Source organism: Balaenoptera musculus, chromosome 2 (assembly GCF_009873245.2).
Source record: "Balaenoptera musculus isolate JJ_BM4_2016_0621 chromosome 2, mBalMus1.pri.v3, whole genome shotgun sequence".
NCBI lineage: Eukaryota > Metazoa > Chordata > Mammalia > Artiodactyla > Balaenopteridae > Balaenoptera > Balaenoptera musculus.
In genome coordinates, this window is record NC_045786.1 from 11,249,880 (window position 1) to 11,268,619 (window position 18,740).

An 18,740-nucleotide genomic window follows, 5' to 3' on the forward strand; every position below is an offset into this window, starting at 1 on the left:
AGAGCTAAAACATGAGCTACGTGAGAGCCAGGATTTTAGTTCTTTTGTTCACTTCTGTGTCCTTAATGCCTGGCATAGAGAAGGCACTCAATATTTGTCGAAATAATAGGTGAATGATAATTTTGATTTGATGGTTAAATGTGTAGCAAAACAAAACAAATTTTCATCATAATTACTATGCAGCTCTAAGATAATATATGCTAACAGGATTATCATATATAGCCTTCATATTATCTTCATTTAATAAATGAGAAATTTAAGCTATTGAGAGGTTAAATAACTTCCCCAAAGTCACACAGTCAATATGCAATAGAGACTTCCCTGATCCAACCTCATTGCAGAGCACAACTCCAGAGGGCACCATTTATACAGAATGCGTTGTGAACAGCGCCCTCTGGAGATGTGTGATGCAAGGCTTGCTTTGAGGCCAAGGCCATACTCTCACTCAACCTGTTACCCCATAGGTTCAGGAAGAGTTTGCCATAATTTTGTAATATATTGTATTTTCTTTCAGTACTGTTTCAGACTTTTTCTCTTCTAGAGAAACTTGTTAAAGCCGTTGAGCTCTTGGACTGTCAGGTGACACTGTCAGAATCAGTTTTTTTTAAAAAGTTCCACATAACTTATATTTTTTTATAAATATGACATATTCAAGTTGTAAACATTGTAGGGACTCTCAACCTAAATTGTGCTCATATTTATATCTGTACCCTTAAGGCCAGCCTCAAAGAATAGTAGAATTCTATTGTAGATGGAAATGATATTTTATAGAAATGATTATTTTATGATTTTTTTTAAAACATAAAAAGCCCTACAACCCATAGCTGTATTTCCCAGGCCTGTGAGATGTTACCAGAATAATGGCATTATACTTTCTTCCTACTTACTAATAATAATATAATGAAATTATATTGGAGTAATAAAAAGTTCGCTAGTTATATCTGTTAATATTTCTACGTACAGGAATAAATCAAAAGGTTAATTATGCTTTTAAAGACAAGTTTGGCTAAAATGTAAAACAAAAATCTATTTAATTCTATATACATAAAGATTTAGAAAAATTATTAAAATAGACCATTTTGTTTGTTTATTAAAAATAAAAATGCTCACTAATTTGTTCTGATCACATTCTACTTTAAGTACTTATTAGAGTCTCCTTAGTTCCTACTGAATGACATCTTCTATTTTATGAATCATGACTTAAAAGTCCCCCAGCATAGAAATGTCTTTATAATCCATTTATTTCCTGTATGCCTCCCAGGAATTTAATATATTGCATATGATTACTCTCGTATATCATTTGAACAGCACCAGTGGAATAGGGTAGAATACAGAACTGAGATATGAACACAGAATTGATTTTACTGTTTCGGATGTAAATGCTGTCTATGGATGTAAGTGTTCTTAAGTTCCAAAATTTAATATTGAAATCCTTTTATTATTGAGCTTCAAAGTTTTATCTGACCAATGGGTATTTGTCTTTCCAATCTAGCTATTTTTAAAAATATGTGTTTTACTGGGATGGACTCCAGCATTGAAACGGACTAAAAGAGACTATTTGCAATGTTTCTCAAAGTATTTTCTAGGAAAACTAATTCCATTTGATAAAGGGGGAAAAACAAAAAAGATTAGTGATCAAATAAATTGAGAAATGCTGGGTTTTGAAAGTAAAACAAGTTTTGTCTGTCTTCACTGTAGAACTCTCAGCATCATTAACATGCTCCTATATATCGTGAATTTTCTAGACAGGATATAGTACAATTTGTCTCAGAAGTATTTGACCATGAATCCTTTCTTTCATTTAGAGTATTTCGGTTTAGTATACCATAAAACACACTTTGGAGAATGTTGGTCTATACTCTATGCTATTTTATGGCACATTTAAATTAAAAGGAAGAAAAGAAAAGACTTAAGGCTTGCTGTTGTATTGTCACACTACAGGGTCTTTAATAGTCTGTGAATTTAATAGTTATTTTTGTTACTTGAAAACATTATAACCAATGCAAAATAAGTAAATAAATAAATAAATAGGTGCCTTGGCTTTATTCCTAAAATATCACAGAATGGAGCCAATTTATTTACTCAGTTATCTGTGTAATACAGAGCTAATGAAACGTCTTGCAGAAAGAAAATTTTCCAACATTTTGTTACACATTTAATATCTAATATTCCTTTGGGGTCACAAGGACTTAGAAAAATGAAGAAAATAAACCACTTTGTTTTTAAATTAGGAATATCAGTCATTAGCAGTAATTTGTTTATGCCCACTCACATACATGCTCTTGTAAAGCTTCATAGTAAGTCCTGAAAATAAATTTCAACGTCTTTCACAAGTAAACACAAAACGAGTAATGAGTTCCTAAGTAATTTGTTCTACAGTAGCAGGTATTAATAAGGTGTATTCTCCAATCCTGATTTTCTGTGTTTCTTTTTACTACTCATAACTATTAATATAAAGAAACCAGCTGTGTTACCCACATCGAGTTCCTCTCAAATTCGTTCTCCCCTCTTTCTTGCCGTACTTCTAATACTTCTTCTTGTTCTTCTCACCCCAAAGTTGGCCAGTATGTGTGTACTTAATTAGGATTAGCCTAACTAAAATTGCATTTGATTGGTGCAGCCGTGCTGGCCCTGGCATTTTAAACCAATTTAGAAGTTTTGTAGGATATAGCTGGATTACAGTGTCTCTATAGGTAAATTTAGCTATCTGAAATTTACCCAAAAGGGCTGGGACTGGGTGATTGGGTGACTAAATAATAATCCTGAATTTAATGTTCCCTCTTCTTAGCTCAGATTCCCCAAGTTTGAATTGGCATCTTCTTACTAGATAAATTTCTGTGTTCCAAGTTTAACAAAACTGCTCACCACAGAATAATTTTAGATGTTCATTTATCTTCCTTTTGGTAGTCGGCTTTTATCCCAAAATATTTCAAATCGATCTGTAGCACACCTTATAGAATACTATGCTTACTTCCTTAGGGAAATAAAATTTTTTTAAACGTCACACTTACAAAAATTATAGAATTGTATCCCTAAAGCAGACTTTCTGGATTTTCAGCTAGTTCCTTTAATGTTGAAAAGAGATCCAATAGTAACTACACTCTCAGCCAGATCTTTCAGTTTTTAAAATAAATGCAAACCTCAAAAGCCCCCTAAAAAATCCTTGGCTTATGAAAGCCCAAAAGTATTTTATATTCTTACATAAATTAAACAGATAATTTTACCCCTTTTGTGGGTTTATTGTGTAGCCCCCTTGAGCTAGAAATGACCCTTCCTGATAATCCTAGTCCAATTTCTTTATAGGGAATGAATTTAATACCCAGAGGAATTAAGTGGCTTTCACAAAGTCCAGCAAGACAAGTCCTTTGACCCCTGCCCTGCTCAGTCTTCCCATGCCTAACAGCTGGCTTATTCTGTGTGCTAAAATAAATCGTTCTGAAGACGGATTTGTGACATCGGTGCCTAACATTTATTCATTTCTTTTAAGGTAAATGTTGGATTCCTTGAAATTAGTACTTCCAGCATTTGTCAGCTGGCAAGCTGGGTCATCTTTCATACACATGTGCCCCTCACATACACACAAACCCATGAAATCTTACAACCTCTAGTTAACTTGTCTGACCCATGAGCCTGCAGAAATGCAGCCAAGTAACTGTGACACATTCCCGGTGGTTCTTTCAATAATGACCACTGATTACTGTTGTATTATTTTATCATTACTGATGATACCTATTTCCTCTCACCTTACAGATGAGCCGACTAGCCCCAGCATCGATCACGATATCCCACACATCCCCGCCTCTGCGGTCATCTCTGCTTCCACCTCCCAGGTACCCTCCATAGCAGCGGCCCCTCCCAGCCTCACAACTTCAGCTCCTTTAATTCGACGTCAGCTCTCCCATGACCAGGGTACGTTTCAAGGAGCGGTTATGTGAACTGTCTCACGTTCTCAGTTTTCCATTTAGAATACTGTGACACCCCGTGATCTCCTCACCATTTAAAAAGAATCTGGAAACCACTTGCGCATGTCTAAGCGTTGGGTTTTGATTGCAGAATCTGTTGGACCTCCCAGCCCGGATGCCCAGCCCAGCTCAAAGACAGAACGATCAAAATCATACGACGAGGGCCTGGATGATTACAGAGAAGATGCAAAACTGTAAGTCTCAAGCGTGTTATCTTAAATACTTGTTAGTGGGTGCTCAGTATGACCTTGACATGTAAATACTGAATTTACTGGTGTCTTTCATATTTTCTAACTTTATGACGTTAGAAATGCAAATAAAAAATCAAAGTTGTGACATGATAATACATTCAATTGAATTTTTTTAAAAATTAATGTTGAAAAATCAGTAATACACAAACATAATACAAAAATACATATAAAAATATATATATTAAATAATTACTTCTGCTTTAGGCCTTCAGTCACCCAGTTCTACTCTCAGACATAACTATGCTATCATTTTCTTTTTTTTTTTTTTTTTTTAATTTATTTATTTACTGTTTATGGGTGTGTTGGGTCTTCGTTTCTGTGCGAGGGCTTTCTCTAGTTGCGGCAAGTGGGGGCCACTCTTCATCGCGGTGCGCGGGCCTCTCACTATTGCGGCCTCTCCCGTTGCGGAGCACAGGCTCCAGACGCGCAGGCTCAGCAATTGCGACTCACGGGCCTAGTCGCTCCGCGGCATATGGGATCTTCCCAGACCAGGGCTCGAACCCGTGTCCCCTGCATTGACAGGCAGGCTCTCAAGTACTGCGCCACCAGGGAAGCCCTATCATTTTCTTTTATATAATTCCAGAGCTATTCTGTGCATAAAATCATACACACATTTACGTACACTTATATACGTTTGTGTGTGTTCTAATTGTTTCTATAAACAAATGATAGGTGCTCTACACACTGATCTTGGAGAGCATTCAGTGCATGTATGCCTGGCTTATTCTTTTTCATGATTGTTTAATTTTCCACTGAGTAGTTATACCATAATATATTTAACTGGTATTCTGTATTCTAACAGACATTTAGGTTGATCAAATCTTATGCTACAACAAATAATCCTTCGGTGCCTATATTTGTACATAGTTCATTTAGCATATATGTGAGTGAGTACAGTTGGAAAAAGGATTGTTACATCAAAGGGTATGTGTATTTTTTACTTTAACATCTATTGTCAGTTGCTCTCCGATTTATTCCTCCTGAACCAGCTGCCTGAGGGGAGTCTGTGTGAGGTGTGGCCAAGGGCAGTGGCAGTGGCTAGCAGGGATTTTTCTAATGATGCAGGGTGGGATGTGTGAGCCATTTTAGCCTTTACTCTCCCTCATTAAAAGATATCAGTAAACAGCCACATTTCAGAGTCGCCTTCACCTTATCCCGGCTACACAGTGCTTCCTGCAAAGATGGCAGGACCGTGTGTTTCCTCCTTCATCCTCACCTCGCCTGATGCTCCATGGTGATCAGTGAGGCTCCTGTCACTGGTACCCCCTTTCCTGTTGTTCCAACAAGGGAAGCTCAGTTTTGATCTCTCAGAGAACAGCACTCTGCAGTTTTGTTTGAGACGTGTAAGCACTGGCGTCCTCTCTCCCTGTATCCACTTTTTACTTCACTGCATTTAACCCCACTTCTTCATATGCTGTAGTTCAGATTACAGGCGTCTCCTGATGTTGTCGAAGATGAGTTTGCATATCTATTTCTGGTTGCCTTGTTTGGGGGGTGGGGGGCTCTGAGAGGAGAGGGCAGCGCCATCTTCGATCACACCTTAAAATCCTAAGTTCCTTAATGAACTTTAAATTAAAACAACAACAAAACAACTTTGTCCCATAAGGTTAAATTGTTTTTGAATAATTAGTGTGAACCTGTCCTCCAAAGCCCTAAGCTTATTCAGTGGCATCTGGTGTTCTCTGTACTGAAACATCCAGAATATGGTCAGAGGGAAGAGTGGCGGCCATGAGCAGCCCTGATAATGCACTTGCTGCCGCCGTGTCCACAAGCTGGACGAGTGTGGAAGTGCCTGTGTCTATCTGACCGCTGATGGTGACCACTGTCATTATTGACAATGTGGAAATCCTTAATAGAGCATTATACCTGTGGGTAAATAATAACATAAAGCCCAATGTTTAGTCTGAGTAGCTTTTTCCTTGATATAAAAAAAAAAAGAGGATAAGAAAATCTCACCTTTTATTCAGAGATGGTTTTAACTTACAGTTTAAGAAAACTTCTATCATGGAATCGAAAGTTTAAGTACTTATAAAACTAGCTGTTTTTCCTCATTTGCATCAAACTCTGATCATTTAACATGGTAACAATGAAATGTCAGCTTATTAATGAAAGGGTAGTTGTAATAGTCAAATTACTTTTACATCTTTAAGGTATTTTTATGCATTTACTGCAAATATTGATAGACTTCTTTTCCAACAGGTCCTTTAAGCATGTATCTAGCCTGAAGGGAATCAAGGTAGGTATTCAGTATTTTTAAAATATCGGTAAATGATAAATGTTTCTATTTACCTGAATTTACTTTAGCTCTTCATAGAGAATTATTTCTTTTATCCCTTAGGTATTTCATATTTAAATATCGTAACCTCCTATTCTATAACTTGCAAGTGCATTTGGAAAATATCACTCTAAGTTGTGATTTCTAAACATATACATCAAATATATAGCAGTTTACATACATCGTGCTGATTTTCTTATTTTGTAAGTTTGCAGCCAAATATTTAACTGCCCAGCAGTATATATTTTTTTCTATCCTCAACATTATTATTTCCTGCCTCCCCCCAGTTCCCCCCCAATACAATCCGCCCTGTCCTCTCTTGTCTGTCCTTCCCTCATTGAAACAATAAAAGCTGTTAGACAGGAATTTCCTTATTTTTACCTTCTCCAAAGATACCAGGACCTTCATTTATACCCACACTTTCTGCCTTCCTTACCCTTATCTTAATAAGTATCTTTTTGCGTGGCACATTATCCTATTAAGCACAAACACCCACGTTTCTGCTTTGGATTCCATCACTTTTCACTTTCTCAAGACCCCTCTCTCTTCTGCATGATCACTCTTTCCATTGGCTCAGTCACCATCATATAGAAGCATGTTCTATGATTTCCTGTATTTAAAAGAAAAACCTTCCTCGAATCCACGTCCCCCTCTGTTTACTGCTGTGATTTACTCTTCCACTTTTCATAGCAAAATTCTTTGGGAAAAAAATTATCAGTAGTTTCCACTTTCCCACATCACATCTTTCTCACCCCACACACATCAGAATGACACTGTTCAGGCCAAGGTTACCAGTGACACTCAGGTTCCAGAACAACTGGCTGCTTGGATTTTTCACTTATTTGCCCTTTTAGGAGTATCCAACGTAATTTCCCACTTACTTCCTGAAACACTTTCTTCTGCTGGTTTCCATTTCTGCCTCTGCATAATATTTAAAATGCTGGAAAGTCTAGAGCTGGTTATGACTCCCCTTTCCTCTCCACCTACCCTCATTTCCTCGATGCTCCTACCCAGAGATCTCCCCGAGTGTATATTGCCAGCCTTGACCTCTTCCCCAAACCGAGGCTCATGTGGGCTCCTGCCCTGCACCATCTCCATTTGGATGTTTAACAAGCAATTCAAGGTTTCCATGACTAAGTAGACCTCGGTGACCCCCCCCAGACATGTGTATCCCTCCTTTTCCCCCATCTGTCTAAGTCCGCTTCAATTTACCCACTTTTTCAAGCGCCAGGTCTAGGAATGAAGCTTGTTTCTTCTTTTCCCTTTCAAGTGCCGTCCGCTCTACCTCCAGAACATACCCTGAACCTTTACCTTCCTCTCTGTCTTCACTTTCGCTACTTTAGTCCCAGCTGCCACCGTGCCTCACCTGGATTCCCACGGTGCCACCTCCTTTCATGGTTGTCCCTTTCAAATCCGTTCTCCAGGTAGCAAGCGGAGCAACCTTTCAGCCGTGTGATCAGATGATGTTACTCCTCTGATTCATCACTTCATGGCCTCCCGCACACTTCCTGCCACAGCCTGAAGTACCCTGAACCATCTATAACTAGCTGTTTCTCTTGCTCCCATGGAAAAGTGAACATTTAAAATGACAACAGTGAGGGAATGCCCTCGGATCCCAGTGGTTAGGACTCTGCGCACGGGTTCAATCCCTGGTTGGGGAGCTAAGATCCCACATGCCTCGATGTGGCCAAAAAAAAAAATGATAACAATGAATGTACATTCAGTAGCTATATATTCTCCCTGAATTTTTCTTTCCCCTGATCTTTCGTGGTTGCCTCTTTTTAAAATGTTTTCTCCAAATTTCATCTCACATGTTCTTTCTGCAGAGAGGTCTCACCTCAGCACCACCAGTTTATAGCTGCTGCTCTGTTTTTCCTTATTGCATCTCCCTGTTTCATTCTCCAAATGGCACTAATCACAATCTGATCATTTTCTTGTTTTATTTTTCTTTCTTCTTTGCCTTTTCCCACTAAAATGTGAGCTCTTGAGAGTAGGCAAATTATACTATTTCTATTATTTTTTAGTGGTTAAAAAAATTCCTTCAGGTGACTTTAAAAATGATGGTGGTCAATACCCATTTTTTTAAAAAGCAAAACCAGAAATTTTTCTAATGTAATTGGTAAAGTTAGGGTTTTTCAAAAATAGTCTTTCATTTGGAAGATTTAGTAAAAGACTTTTTCAGCAAAACAGTTTCAACATGCAAATACTTATAAAGAAAAAAGCTGACATTTTGCTGTGTTTTCTTTGGCCTTTTCTGTAGATCACAGACAGCCAAAAGTCATCAGAAGATTCTGGATCCCGGAAAGATTCTTCCTCAGAGGTTTTCAGCGATGCTGCCAAGGAAGGGTGGCTTCATTTCAGGCCACTTGTCACTGATAGGGGCAAGGTAGTGTGTTTTCTCAGCTACTGTGAGCGTGGGAAATGCAGGCCCTGAAACATAAAGCATTAAGTCTCTATACATAAAATGGCAAAATATCCAGAATAAAGAGTGGAAAACAGTTATAAGTATCTTTTTCTACATAAAGGAAAAATTATTTTTACAAATTCTAATCAGAGATTTAATTTTATACCTTTTTCATCCTTTATATCAATTACATATGGAACATGTTGTCTTACATCTTGTCAATGTAAAAGAGACATCGGAGTATTTAAGAAGGAACTCTGCTTTTCTTATTAAGTAGTTTATTACCCATGGATTATTACAGAGTAGTACTTTAGGGAGGGGCAGTTCTCCATACTAATAATTCTAAAATTTTTATTCAGTGTCGCCCAGTTGACTCAAGTTGCCTTTATTTTTTTTTTTCTGAGTTTTTTTTTTTAACATCTTTATTGGAGTATAATTCCTTTACAATGATGTGTTAGTTTCTGCTGTATAACAAAGTAAATCAGCTATACATATACATATATCCCCATATCTCCTCCCTCTTGCGTCACCCTCCCACCCTCCCTATTCCACCCCTCTAGGTGATCAAAAAGCACCGAGCTGATCTCCCTGTGCTATGCAGCTGCTTCCCACTAGCTATCTGTTTTACATTTGGTAGTGTATATATGTCCATGCCACTCTCTCACTTCATCCCAGCGTACCCTTCCCCCTTCCCATGTCCTCAAGTCCATTCTCTACGTCTGCGTCTTTATTCCTGTCCTGTCCCTAGGTTCTTCAGAACCTTTTTTTTTTTTTTAAGAGTCCATATATATGTGTTAGCATATGGTATTTGTTTTTCTCTTTATGACTTGCTTCACTCTGTATGACAGTCTCTAGGTCCATCCACCTCACTCCAAATAACTCAGTTTCATTTCTTTTTATGGCTGAGTAATATTCCATTGTATATATGTGCCACATCTTCTTCATCCATTCATCTGTCAGTGGGCACTTAGGTTGCTTCCATGTCCTGGCTATTGTAAATAGAGCTACAGTGAACATTGTGGTACATGACTCTTTTTGAATTATGGTTTTCTCAGGGTATATGCCCAGTAGTGGGATAGCTGGGTCATATGGTAGTTCTATTTTTAGATTTTTGAGGAACCTCCATACTGTTCTCCATAGTGGCTGTATCAATTTACATTCCCACCAACAGTGCAAGAGGGTTCCCTTTTCTCCACACCCTCTCCAACATTTATTGTTTGTAGATTTTTTTGATGACCATTCTGACTGGTGTGAGGTGATACCTCATTGTAGTTTTGATTTGCATTTCTCTAATGATTAGTGATGTTGAGCATCCTTTCATGTGTTTGTTGACGGTCTGTATATCTTCTCTGGAGCAATGTCTATTTAGGTATTCTGCCCAGTTTTGGATTGGGTTGTTTGTTTTTTTTGATATTGAGCTGCATGAACTGCTTGTATATTTTGGAGATGAATCCTTTGTCAGTTGCTTCGTTTGCAAATATTTTCTCCCATTCTGAGGATTGTCTTTTCGTCTTGTTTATGGTTTCCTTTGCTGTGCAAAAGCTTTGAAGTTTCATTAGGTCCCATTTGTTTATTTTTGGTTTTATTTCCATTTCTCTAGGAGGTGGATCAAAAAGGATCTTGCTGTGATTTATGTCATGGAGTGTTCTGCCTATGTTTTCCTCTAAGAATTTTATAGTGTCTAGCCTTACATTTAGGTCTTTAATCCACTTTGAGTTTATTTTTCTGTATGGTGTTAGAGGGTGTTTTAATATCATTCTTTTACATGTAGCTGTCCAGTTTTCCCAGCACCACTTATTGAAGAGGCTGTCTTTTCTCCATTGTATATTCTTGCATCCTTTATCAAAGATAAGGTGACCATATGGGCGTGGGTTTATCTCTGGGCTTTCTATCCTGTTCCATTGATCTATAGTTCTGTTTTTCTGCCAGTACCATACTGTCTTGATTACTGTAGCTTTGTAGTATAGTCTGAAGTCAGGGAGCCTGATTCCTCCAGCTCCATTTTTTTTCCCTCAAGATTGCTTTGGCTATTCGGGGTCTTTTGTATTTCCATACAAATTGTGAGATTTTTTGTTCTAGTTCTGTGAAAAATGCCATTGGTAGTTTGATAGGGATTGCATTGAATCTGTAGATTGCTTTGGGTACTATAGTCATTTTCACAGTGTTGATTCTTCCAATCCAAGAATATGGTATATCTCTCCATCTGTTTGTATCATTTTTAATTTCTTTCATCAGTGTCTTAATAGTTTTCTGCATACAGGTCTTTTGTCTCCTTAGGTAGGTTTATTCCTAGGTATTTTATTCTTTTTTTGCAATGGTAAATGGGAGTGTTTCCTTAATTTCTCTTTCAGATTTTTCATCATTAGCGTATAGGAATGCAAGAGATTTCCGTGCATTAATTTTGTATCCTGCTACTTTACCAAATTCATTGATTAGCTCTAGTAGTTTTCTGGTAGCATCTTTAGGATTCTCTATGTATAGTATCATGTCATCCGCAAACAGTGACAGTTTTACTTCTTCTTTTCTGATTTGGATTCCTTTTATTTCTTTTCCTTCTCTGATTGCTGTGGCTAAAACTTCCAAAACTATGTTGAATAATAGTGGTGAGAGTGGGCAACCTTGTCTTGTTCCTGATTTCAGTGGAAATGGTTTCAGTTTTTCACCATTGAGAACGATGTTGGCTGTGGATTTGTCATATATGGCCTTTATTATGTTGAGGTAAGTTCCCTCTATGCCTACTTTCGGGAGGGTTTTTATCATAAATGGATGTTGAATTTTGTCAAAAGTTTTTTCTGCATCTATTGAGATGATCATATGGTTTTTCTCCTTCAATCTGTTAATATTGTTTGTCACACTGATTGATTTGCATATATTGAAGAGTCCTTGCATTCCTGGGATAAACCCCATTTGATCATGGTGTCTTATCCTTTTAATGTGCTGTTGGATTTTGTTTGCTAGTATTTTGTTGAGGATTTTTGCATCTATGTTCATCAGTGATATTGGCCTGTAGTTTTCTTTTTTTGTGACATCTTTGGTTTTGTTATCAGGGTGACGGTGGCCTCGTAGAATGAGTTTGGCAATGTTCCTCCCTCTGCTATATTTTGGAATAGTCTGAGAAGGATAGGTGTTAGCTCTTCTCTAAATCTTTGATAGATGGCCATCTGGTCCTGGGCTGTTGTTTGTTGGAAGATTTTTAATCACAGTTTCAATTTCAGTGCTCGTGATTCGTCCGTTCATATTTTCTATTTCTTCCTGGTTCAGTCTCAGAAGGTTGTGCTTTTTTAAGAATTTGTCCATTTCTTCCAGGTTGTCCATTTTATTGGCATAGAGTTGTTTGTAGTAATCTCTCATGATCCTTTGTACTTCTGCAGTGTCAGTTGTTACTTCTGCTTTATCATTTCTAATTCTGTTGATTTGAGTCTTCTCCCTTTTTTTCTTGATGAGTCTGGCTAATGGTTTATCAGTTTTGTTTATCTTCTCAAAGAACCAGCTTTTAGTTTTATTGATCTTTGCTGTCGTTTCCTTCATTTCTTTTTCATTTATTTCTGATCTGATCTTTATGATTTCTTTTCTTCTGCTAACTTTGCAGTTTTTTTGTTCTTCTTTCTCTAATTGCTTGAGGTGTAAGGTTAGGTTTTTTATTTGAGATGTTTCTTGTTTCTTGAGGTAGGATTGTATTGCTATAAACTTCCCTCTTGGGACTGCTTTTGCTGCATCCCATAGGTTTTGGGTCATTGTGTTTTCATTTTCATTTGTTTTTAGGTATTTTTTGATTTCCTCTTTGATTTCTTCAGTGATCTCTTAGTTATTTAGTAGTGTATTGTTTAGCCTCCATGTGTTTGTGTTTTTTACAGATTTTTTCCTGTAATTGATATCTAGTCTCATAGCGTTGTGGTCGGAAAAGATTCTTGATACGATTTCAATTTTCTTAAATTTACCAAGGCTTGGTTTGTGACCCAAGATATGATCTATCCTGGAGAATGTTCCATGAGCAGTGGAGAAAAAAGTATAATCTACTGTTTTTGGATGGAATGTCCTGTAAATATCAATTAAGTCCATCTTGTTTGATATATCATTTAAAGCTTTTGTTTCCTTATTTATTTTCATTTTGGATGATCTGTCCATTGGTGAAAGTGGGGTGTTAAAGTCCCCTACTATGATTGTGTTACCTTCGATTTCCCCTTTTATGGCTGTTAGCATTTGCCTTATGTATTGCGGTGCTCCTATGTTGGGTGCATAAATATTTACAATTGTTATATCTTCTTCTTGGATTGATCCCCTGATCATCATGTAGTGTCCTTCTTTGTCTCTTGTAATAGTCTTAATTTTAAAGTCTATTTTGTCTGATATGAGAATTGCTACTCCAGCTTTCTTTTGATTTCCATTTGCATGGAATATCTTTTTCCATCCCCTCACTTTCAGTCTGTGTGTGTACCTAGCTCTGAAGTGGGTCTCTTGTACACAACATATATACGGATATTGTTTTTGTATCCATTCAGCCAGTCTATGTCTTTTGGTTGGAGCATTTAATCCATTTACATTTAAGGTAGTTATCGATATGTATGTTCCTATTACCATTTTCTTAATTGTTTTGGGTTTGTTACTGTAAGTCTTTTCCTTCTCTTATGTTTCCTGCCTAGAGAATTTCCTTTAGCATTTGTTGTAGAGCTGGTTTGGTGGTGCTGAATTCTCTTAACTTCTGCTTGTCTGTAAAGGTTTTAATTTGTCCATCGAATCTGAATGAGATCCTTGCTGGGTAGAGTAATCTTGGTTGTAGGTTTTTCCCTTTCATCACTTTAAATATGTCCTGCCACTCCCGTCTGGCTTGCAGAGTTTCAAGTTGCCTTTATAATAATTTTATTATTTCCCCTTATTTTGCAAATATAGAGGTATTTAAATGAATATCAATATCAATATATGCTTCATTAAGAAGATAACAATATAACAAAAACTTCGCCAGAAAATTTTCTACAATATTTGGGCAGCTTAATTTATAAGAAAACTTTAATACTATCAAAAGAGTATCAAATTTTTTTTTAGAAAACCCATCTTGCATGTTGTTGCTTGACTGTATAAAGTTGATCAGTTTTGTTAACTAAATTCATTATGTGTACATATCCTTTTGGGATTCCTTTTTGCAGTGTTTGTCATTTGTGTGATCTAAGACTTGTCTTAAGCCTTGCTTTCACTCAAAAGATTTTTCTGACTGACCTTTTTCCTTATTTTCTATTCCCTTAGCATTTTTTATATATTTTGCTACACTCGCTTTATCCTAATTAACTTTGTTCATCTTATTTTCTCAACCCAATTAAAGTTGAGATTTCATTGCCCTTGATTGTGATAGGAATACATTACCCAACTTGGTTTACGTTCCACACTTTTTGTCTTTCCTCCGCTAACAAATATATATTGACGTAAAGCAGGCACCTGCCACGTTGGGTATACATTTAAGCGTGTTAACAGTGTTGCTAGATGCATCTGTCCTGTCACTAAGATTTAGCCAAGTGTTGAGTATGCCTGATCTGTCTCATGTTCTCCAGCGAGTTGGTGGAAGTATTCGACCATGGAAGCAGATGTATGTTGTACTTCGGGGCCATTCGCTGTACCTGTACAAAGATAAACGAGAACAGACGACTCCATCTGAAGAGGAACAGCCCATCAGTGTTAACGCTTGCTTAATAGACATCTCTTACAGCGAGACCAAGAGGAAAAATGTCTTTCGACTCACCACGTCCGACTGCGAGTGCCTGTTTCAGGCTGAAGACAGGGACGACATGCTAGCCTGGATCAAGAGCATCCAGGAGAGCAGCAACTTAAATGAGGAGGTTAGTGTCCAAAATGACGTTGATAAAACCGACTCTGTCACAACATTTTCTTTTTAAAGAAGACTGAAAGAATCTGATACATCATTTTAAAAAAATTATAATGTGCTATCTTCACTTAAAAATAGTTGATCAGGGCTTCCCTGATGGCGCAGTGGTTAAGAATCCGCCTGCCAATGCAGGGGACACAGGTTCAAGCCCTGGTCCAGGAAGATCCCACATGCCGCGGAGCAACTCAGCCCGTGCACCACATCTACTGAGCCTGTGCTCTAGAGCCCACGAGCCACAACTACTGAGCCCATGTGCCTAGAGCCCGTGCTCCATGACAAGAGAAGCCACTGCAATGAGAAGCTCCTGCACCACAACGAAGAGTAGCCCCCACTTGCAGCAACTAGAGAAAGCCCACACGCAGCAACAAAGACCCAGCTCAGCCAAAAATAAATAAATGAAATAAGTAAATTAAAGAAAAAAAATAGTTGATCAGAAGGAAAATTCAGGGACTTCCCTGGCAGTTCAGTGGTTAGGACTCCATGCTTTCACTGCCAAGGGCACAGGTTCAATCCCTGGTTGAGGAACTAAGATTCCACCAGCCACATGGTGCAGCCAAAAAAAAAGGAAAACTCAAGTGTACCTATTTTATATTATTTTCACTTACTGGGAAAATCACCATTTACTGACCTAGAAAAACAGATTATTCATATATTCTGCATACTTTCTCAGAAGCAGTGAACCACTGAGCAGAGACCTAGGTTCCTAGTCCTGGTCATTACCTTTATGACTGAACAATTCCAGATCTGTTTCTTTGCGTCAAAACCGGGGTTGTTGTGGGCTTAAGTTACAGTGAAAATGCTTCTCCAAACAAATTGCTGTGTAAATGCAGAGACACTGATAGCATGATTCTTGTTAATGAAATTATGCAGGCAAGAATATAATATAGCCTACTGTAATACAGTAATTGGTTTCTAAGAAAACTTGTACTATCAGAAATCATGTTATAAGCCACTTTTTCTTTTTAATAAGGAGAGTTTCTGACTCACAACCATCAAGATATTTTTCACAGCAGAAGTTTCAGTAGTGAAGATTTTTTTTTTTAAGTGTACATAACCGTAAACTTTACAGAGTAGATTCAGCAATGATTAAGTTTAGATTTTGCTCAAGGGTGCCTTTTTCATATCATCAACACAGTTTTTCTTAGACGTTATTCTCCTTTGTGTGCCTGTTGTTATGACAGAAAAAAACCCACAAGGTTCTTTCCCCCTACTTTCCCATTACAGTATGCAGGAACACCTACATTAACCATGAAGTTATGCAAATTATGTTCTCGAATTCTGTCATTTCCATTATATCCAATTCAAGTCATGAAAACTTAGACCATAGGAAAACGCCTGTAATTTTTCTCGTCTGACAGTTTACACTCTACCTTGTTTGTCGTGAACAGCGAATACCAGATCCATATCAATACAGCCCTTTTTCTACAACCACCGCTATAAAGAGACATCAGACCTGAGTTTTGGCAAAGTAAACAGGGAGAATCACAACTTGGCTGTTGATTTCAGCTTTAAGTAGCAGTTCAAAGGAGTTCCTGTTTGATCAGCCCCTGCTCTGTGCCAGGCGTCCTGCTGGGCAGTAGATGACTTCATCTTTGAGACATAGGGCTTTTTTAGGAATTGAATGAAGTGATGCTTATGAAGAACGCAGGCCAGTGCCTGGTAGGTCATGACATGTACTTCATGTCAGCCATTATAGCATCATTACTATCATCTGATTCTAAGACACGGGTATTTTCACCGAGTTTTATAGCTAAGAGAGTAATAATTCACCGAGCATATACCATATGGCAGTCACTCTTTTAAGCATTTTATATCAGTTAATCTCAGCAACCATATGAATGCATCTTATTATTATCATCACCATGTTTCAAACAAGGGAACTTTGTGGCAAAGAGAAGTTAAGTAATTTCCCCAGGGTCACATAGCTCAGAATTGTCAAGCAGTCTTATTCTAGATCTTAACCATATCCTCTCTCAGTTGGTAAATGAGAAGAATCGATTTGAATTCGAGAATTTACAAAGCCTATATTCTTTGTAAATTGTAACGTTCACTATGACCAAAACGAGACAAGTAAAAAAAATATTTGCGGACACATGTCAATTTATAATTGGAACCAATAGGGAAAAAAAAAATCATCCCCTTATGGTCAACTCTGAGTTTTCTTTCCATGTAGCATATTATTGAGGTTAACCTGTTGAGGTTAAAAAAACCAGTTTTGAGCTTTTTTCTTCTCAAAATATAACTGCCACTTCTGATACTAATTGACCCTCAATCTCACTGTTCCTATCAATTAATCATTAACACATTTTGGCAGTATTCCATCTTTTATCCAACTGTATTATTTTGAAATGCTGATCATTCTTTCTGGTATTAGTGACAGAAAAAACTGGCTCACTGCTTCCCAGTCATTTATTAAAAACGCCAGATCAATTCAGTAAGTTTGAACACTGGCTACTTGCTGGTACGAGTCTAGGTGTTGCTGGGGTACAGAAAATAAACAGAAAACTTGGCAGTGGCAGAGGCACTTGAACATTTGTCACTTAGTGATGTTAGGTCATGATTTGAATAGAGCTTTTAAAACAACTCCATGGAGTCTGTATTGAATAAGCAAAGCAGTACAATATAGAGCTCCCCCCTGCCCCCCAAAAAGAGTAGGGTCCCTATTTAGGGAGTTTAGAATTGACTTTCTAATTGTACCTTCTATTTATTCTGTAGGACACTGGAGTTACTAACAGGGATCTGATTAGTCGAAGAATAAAAGAATACAACAGTCTGATGAGGTGAGAATCCCACCATGCCTGCAGGTTAATTGGGATGTAAAATACGTACTTGGTCAGAAATGTTCCTTTCTTTCAGCAGCAAAGCAGAGCAGTTGCCAAAGACCCCTCGCCAGAGTCTCAGCATCCGGCAGACTCTACTTGGTGCTAAAGCAGAGCCTCGGACTCAAAGTCCACACTCCCCCAAGGAAGAGTCAGAAAGGAAGCTTCTCAGTAAAGGTACTGATACCAGCATTCCTAGATAAATCTAGGATTTAAAATTGGGTTTGTAGTAAACCAACTATACCTAAGTAAAAAAAAAAATTTTTTTTTTAATAAAATTGGGATTTTAAAGGTGTTTTCCTGTTTTTCTGTGCGTTTTCTGCGGACCTCAGCTCAGGGTAAGCTAACCCAGAGATCACTGGGGGCCTGGTCCAGGCTGGTGGGGCCTTTCCCTTAAGCTGGGGTCCAAGATACCAGTTCTTATAATAAAGATCAAGTGAAGGAAAATACAACACATACATCTATGTCAAAAACTACCGATTTGATAAATGCAGAGGATCCAGGTGCTTTCATTTTGAAATAAAACCATTATGTTTCCTTTTGCTACAATCTCACTCTAAAGATGTCACATCAATTCTATTGTCTTGACTGTTTTAAAGAAAATCATGGTACAGATTGTCAAAGGGTGAAGAAACATAATTGATTCGTACTAAATTATATGGAGGGTTGAAAGGAGTGCTATATTAGGAAGAGAATAGAATAGAATATGTTTGATAGATAAAGGATATGTTATTTATAGTACAGGACCCTGATTTATATAAATATTGATAAAGGATCTTTAAAGTCATGATTTAAACACTCTTGTTTCTATTTTCTTTTCTTTATGTCATTTTCTTTTGAATAACGATCAAAAGATGACACTAGTCCCCCAAAAGACAAAGGCACATGGAGAAAAGGCATTCCAAGTATTATGAGAAAGACATTTGAAAAAAAGCCTACTGCTACAGGAACGTTCGGGGTCAGACTGGATGATTGCCCACCAGCTCATACTAATCGGGTAAGAGCCACCAGCCAGCCAGATTTCCTAAAGCCATTAATTCAGCCGTAGTCATAACAGGACCCGCGTACACAGCCGTGCAGGTCACAAGGAGTATCTGTCCATCTGTTGAGTATTTTCCTCTTCTTAACAGACCTTAGTTTCTCTAAGCATGTCTGAC

General features: G+C 37.6%; 1 protein-coding gene across 8 annotated transcripts in view; it reads left to right on the forward strand.

Moving 5' to 3' along the window:
* ARHGAP21 (Rho GTPase activating protein 21) overlaps positions 1-18,740 on the forward strand; it is a 125,146-nt gene that overhangs the window by 93,504 nt on the left and 12,902 nt on the right. For 6 of the 8 annotated variants that reach the window (XM_036841766.1, XM_036841761.1, XM_036841764.1 and 3 more), the window contains 8 exons: positions 3,751-3,909; positions 4,054-4,156; positions 6,413-6,449; positions 8,749-8,874; positions 14,433-14,717; positions 17,480-17,544; positions 17,621-17,760; positions 18,438-18,580. In XM_036841766.1, coding sequence (XP_036697661.1) covers positions 3,751-3,909; positions 4,054-4,156; positions 6,413-6,449; positions 8,749-8,874; positions 14,433-14,717; positions 17,480-17,544; positions 17,621-17,760; positions 18,438-18,580 — 1,058 coding nt within the window. The remainder of the gene's footprint in view (positions 1-3,750; positions 3,910-4,053; positions 4,157-6,412; positions 6,450-8,748; positions 8,875-14,432; positions 14,718-17,479; positions 17,545-17,620; positions 17,761-18,437; positions 18,581-18,740) is intronic. The other 2 variants (XM_036841763.1, XM_036841765.1) reach the window with 1 other exon arrangement.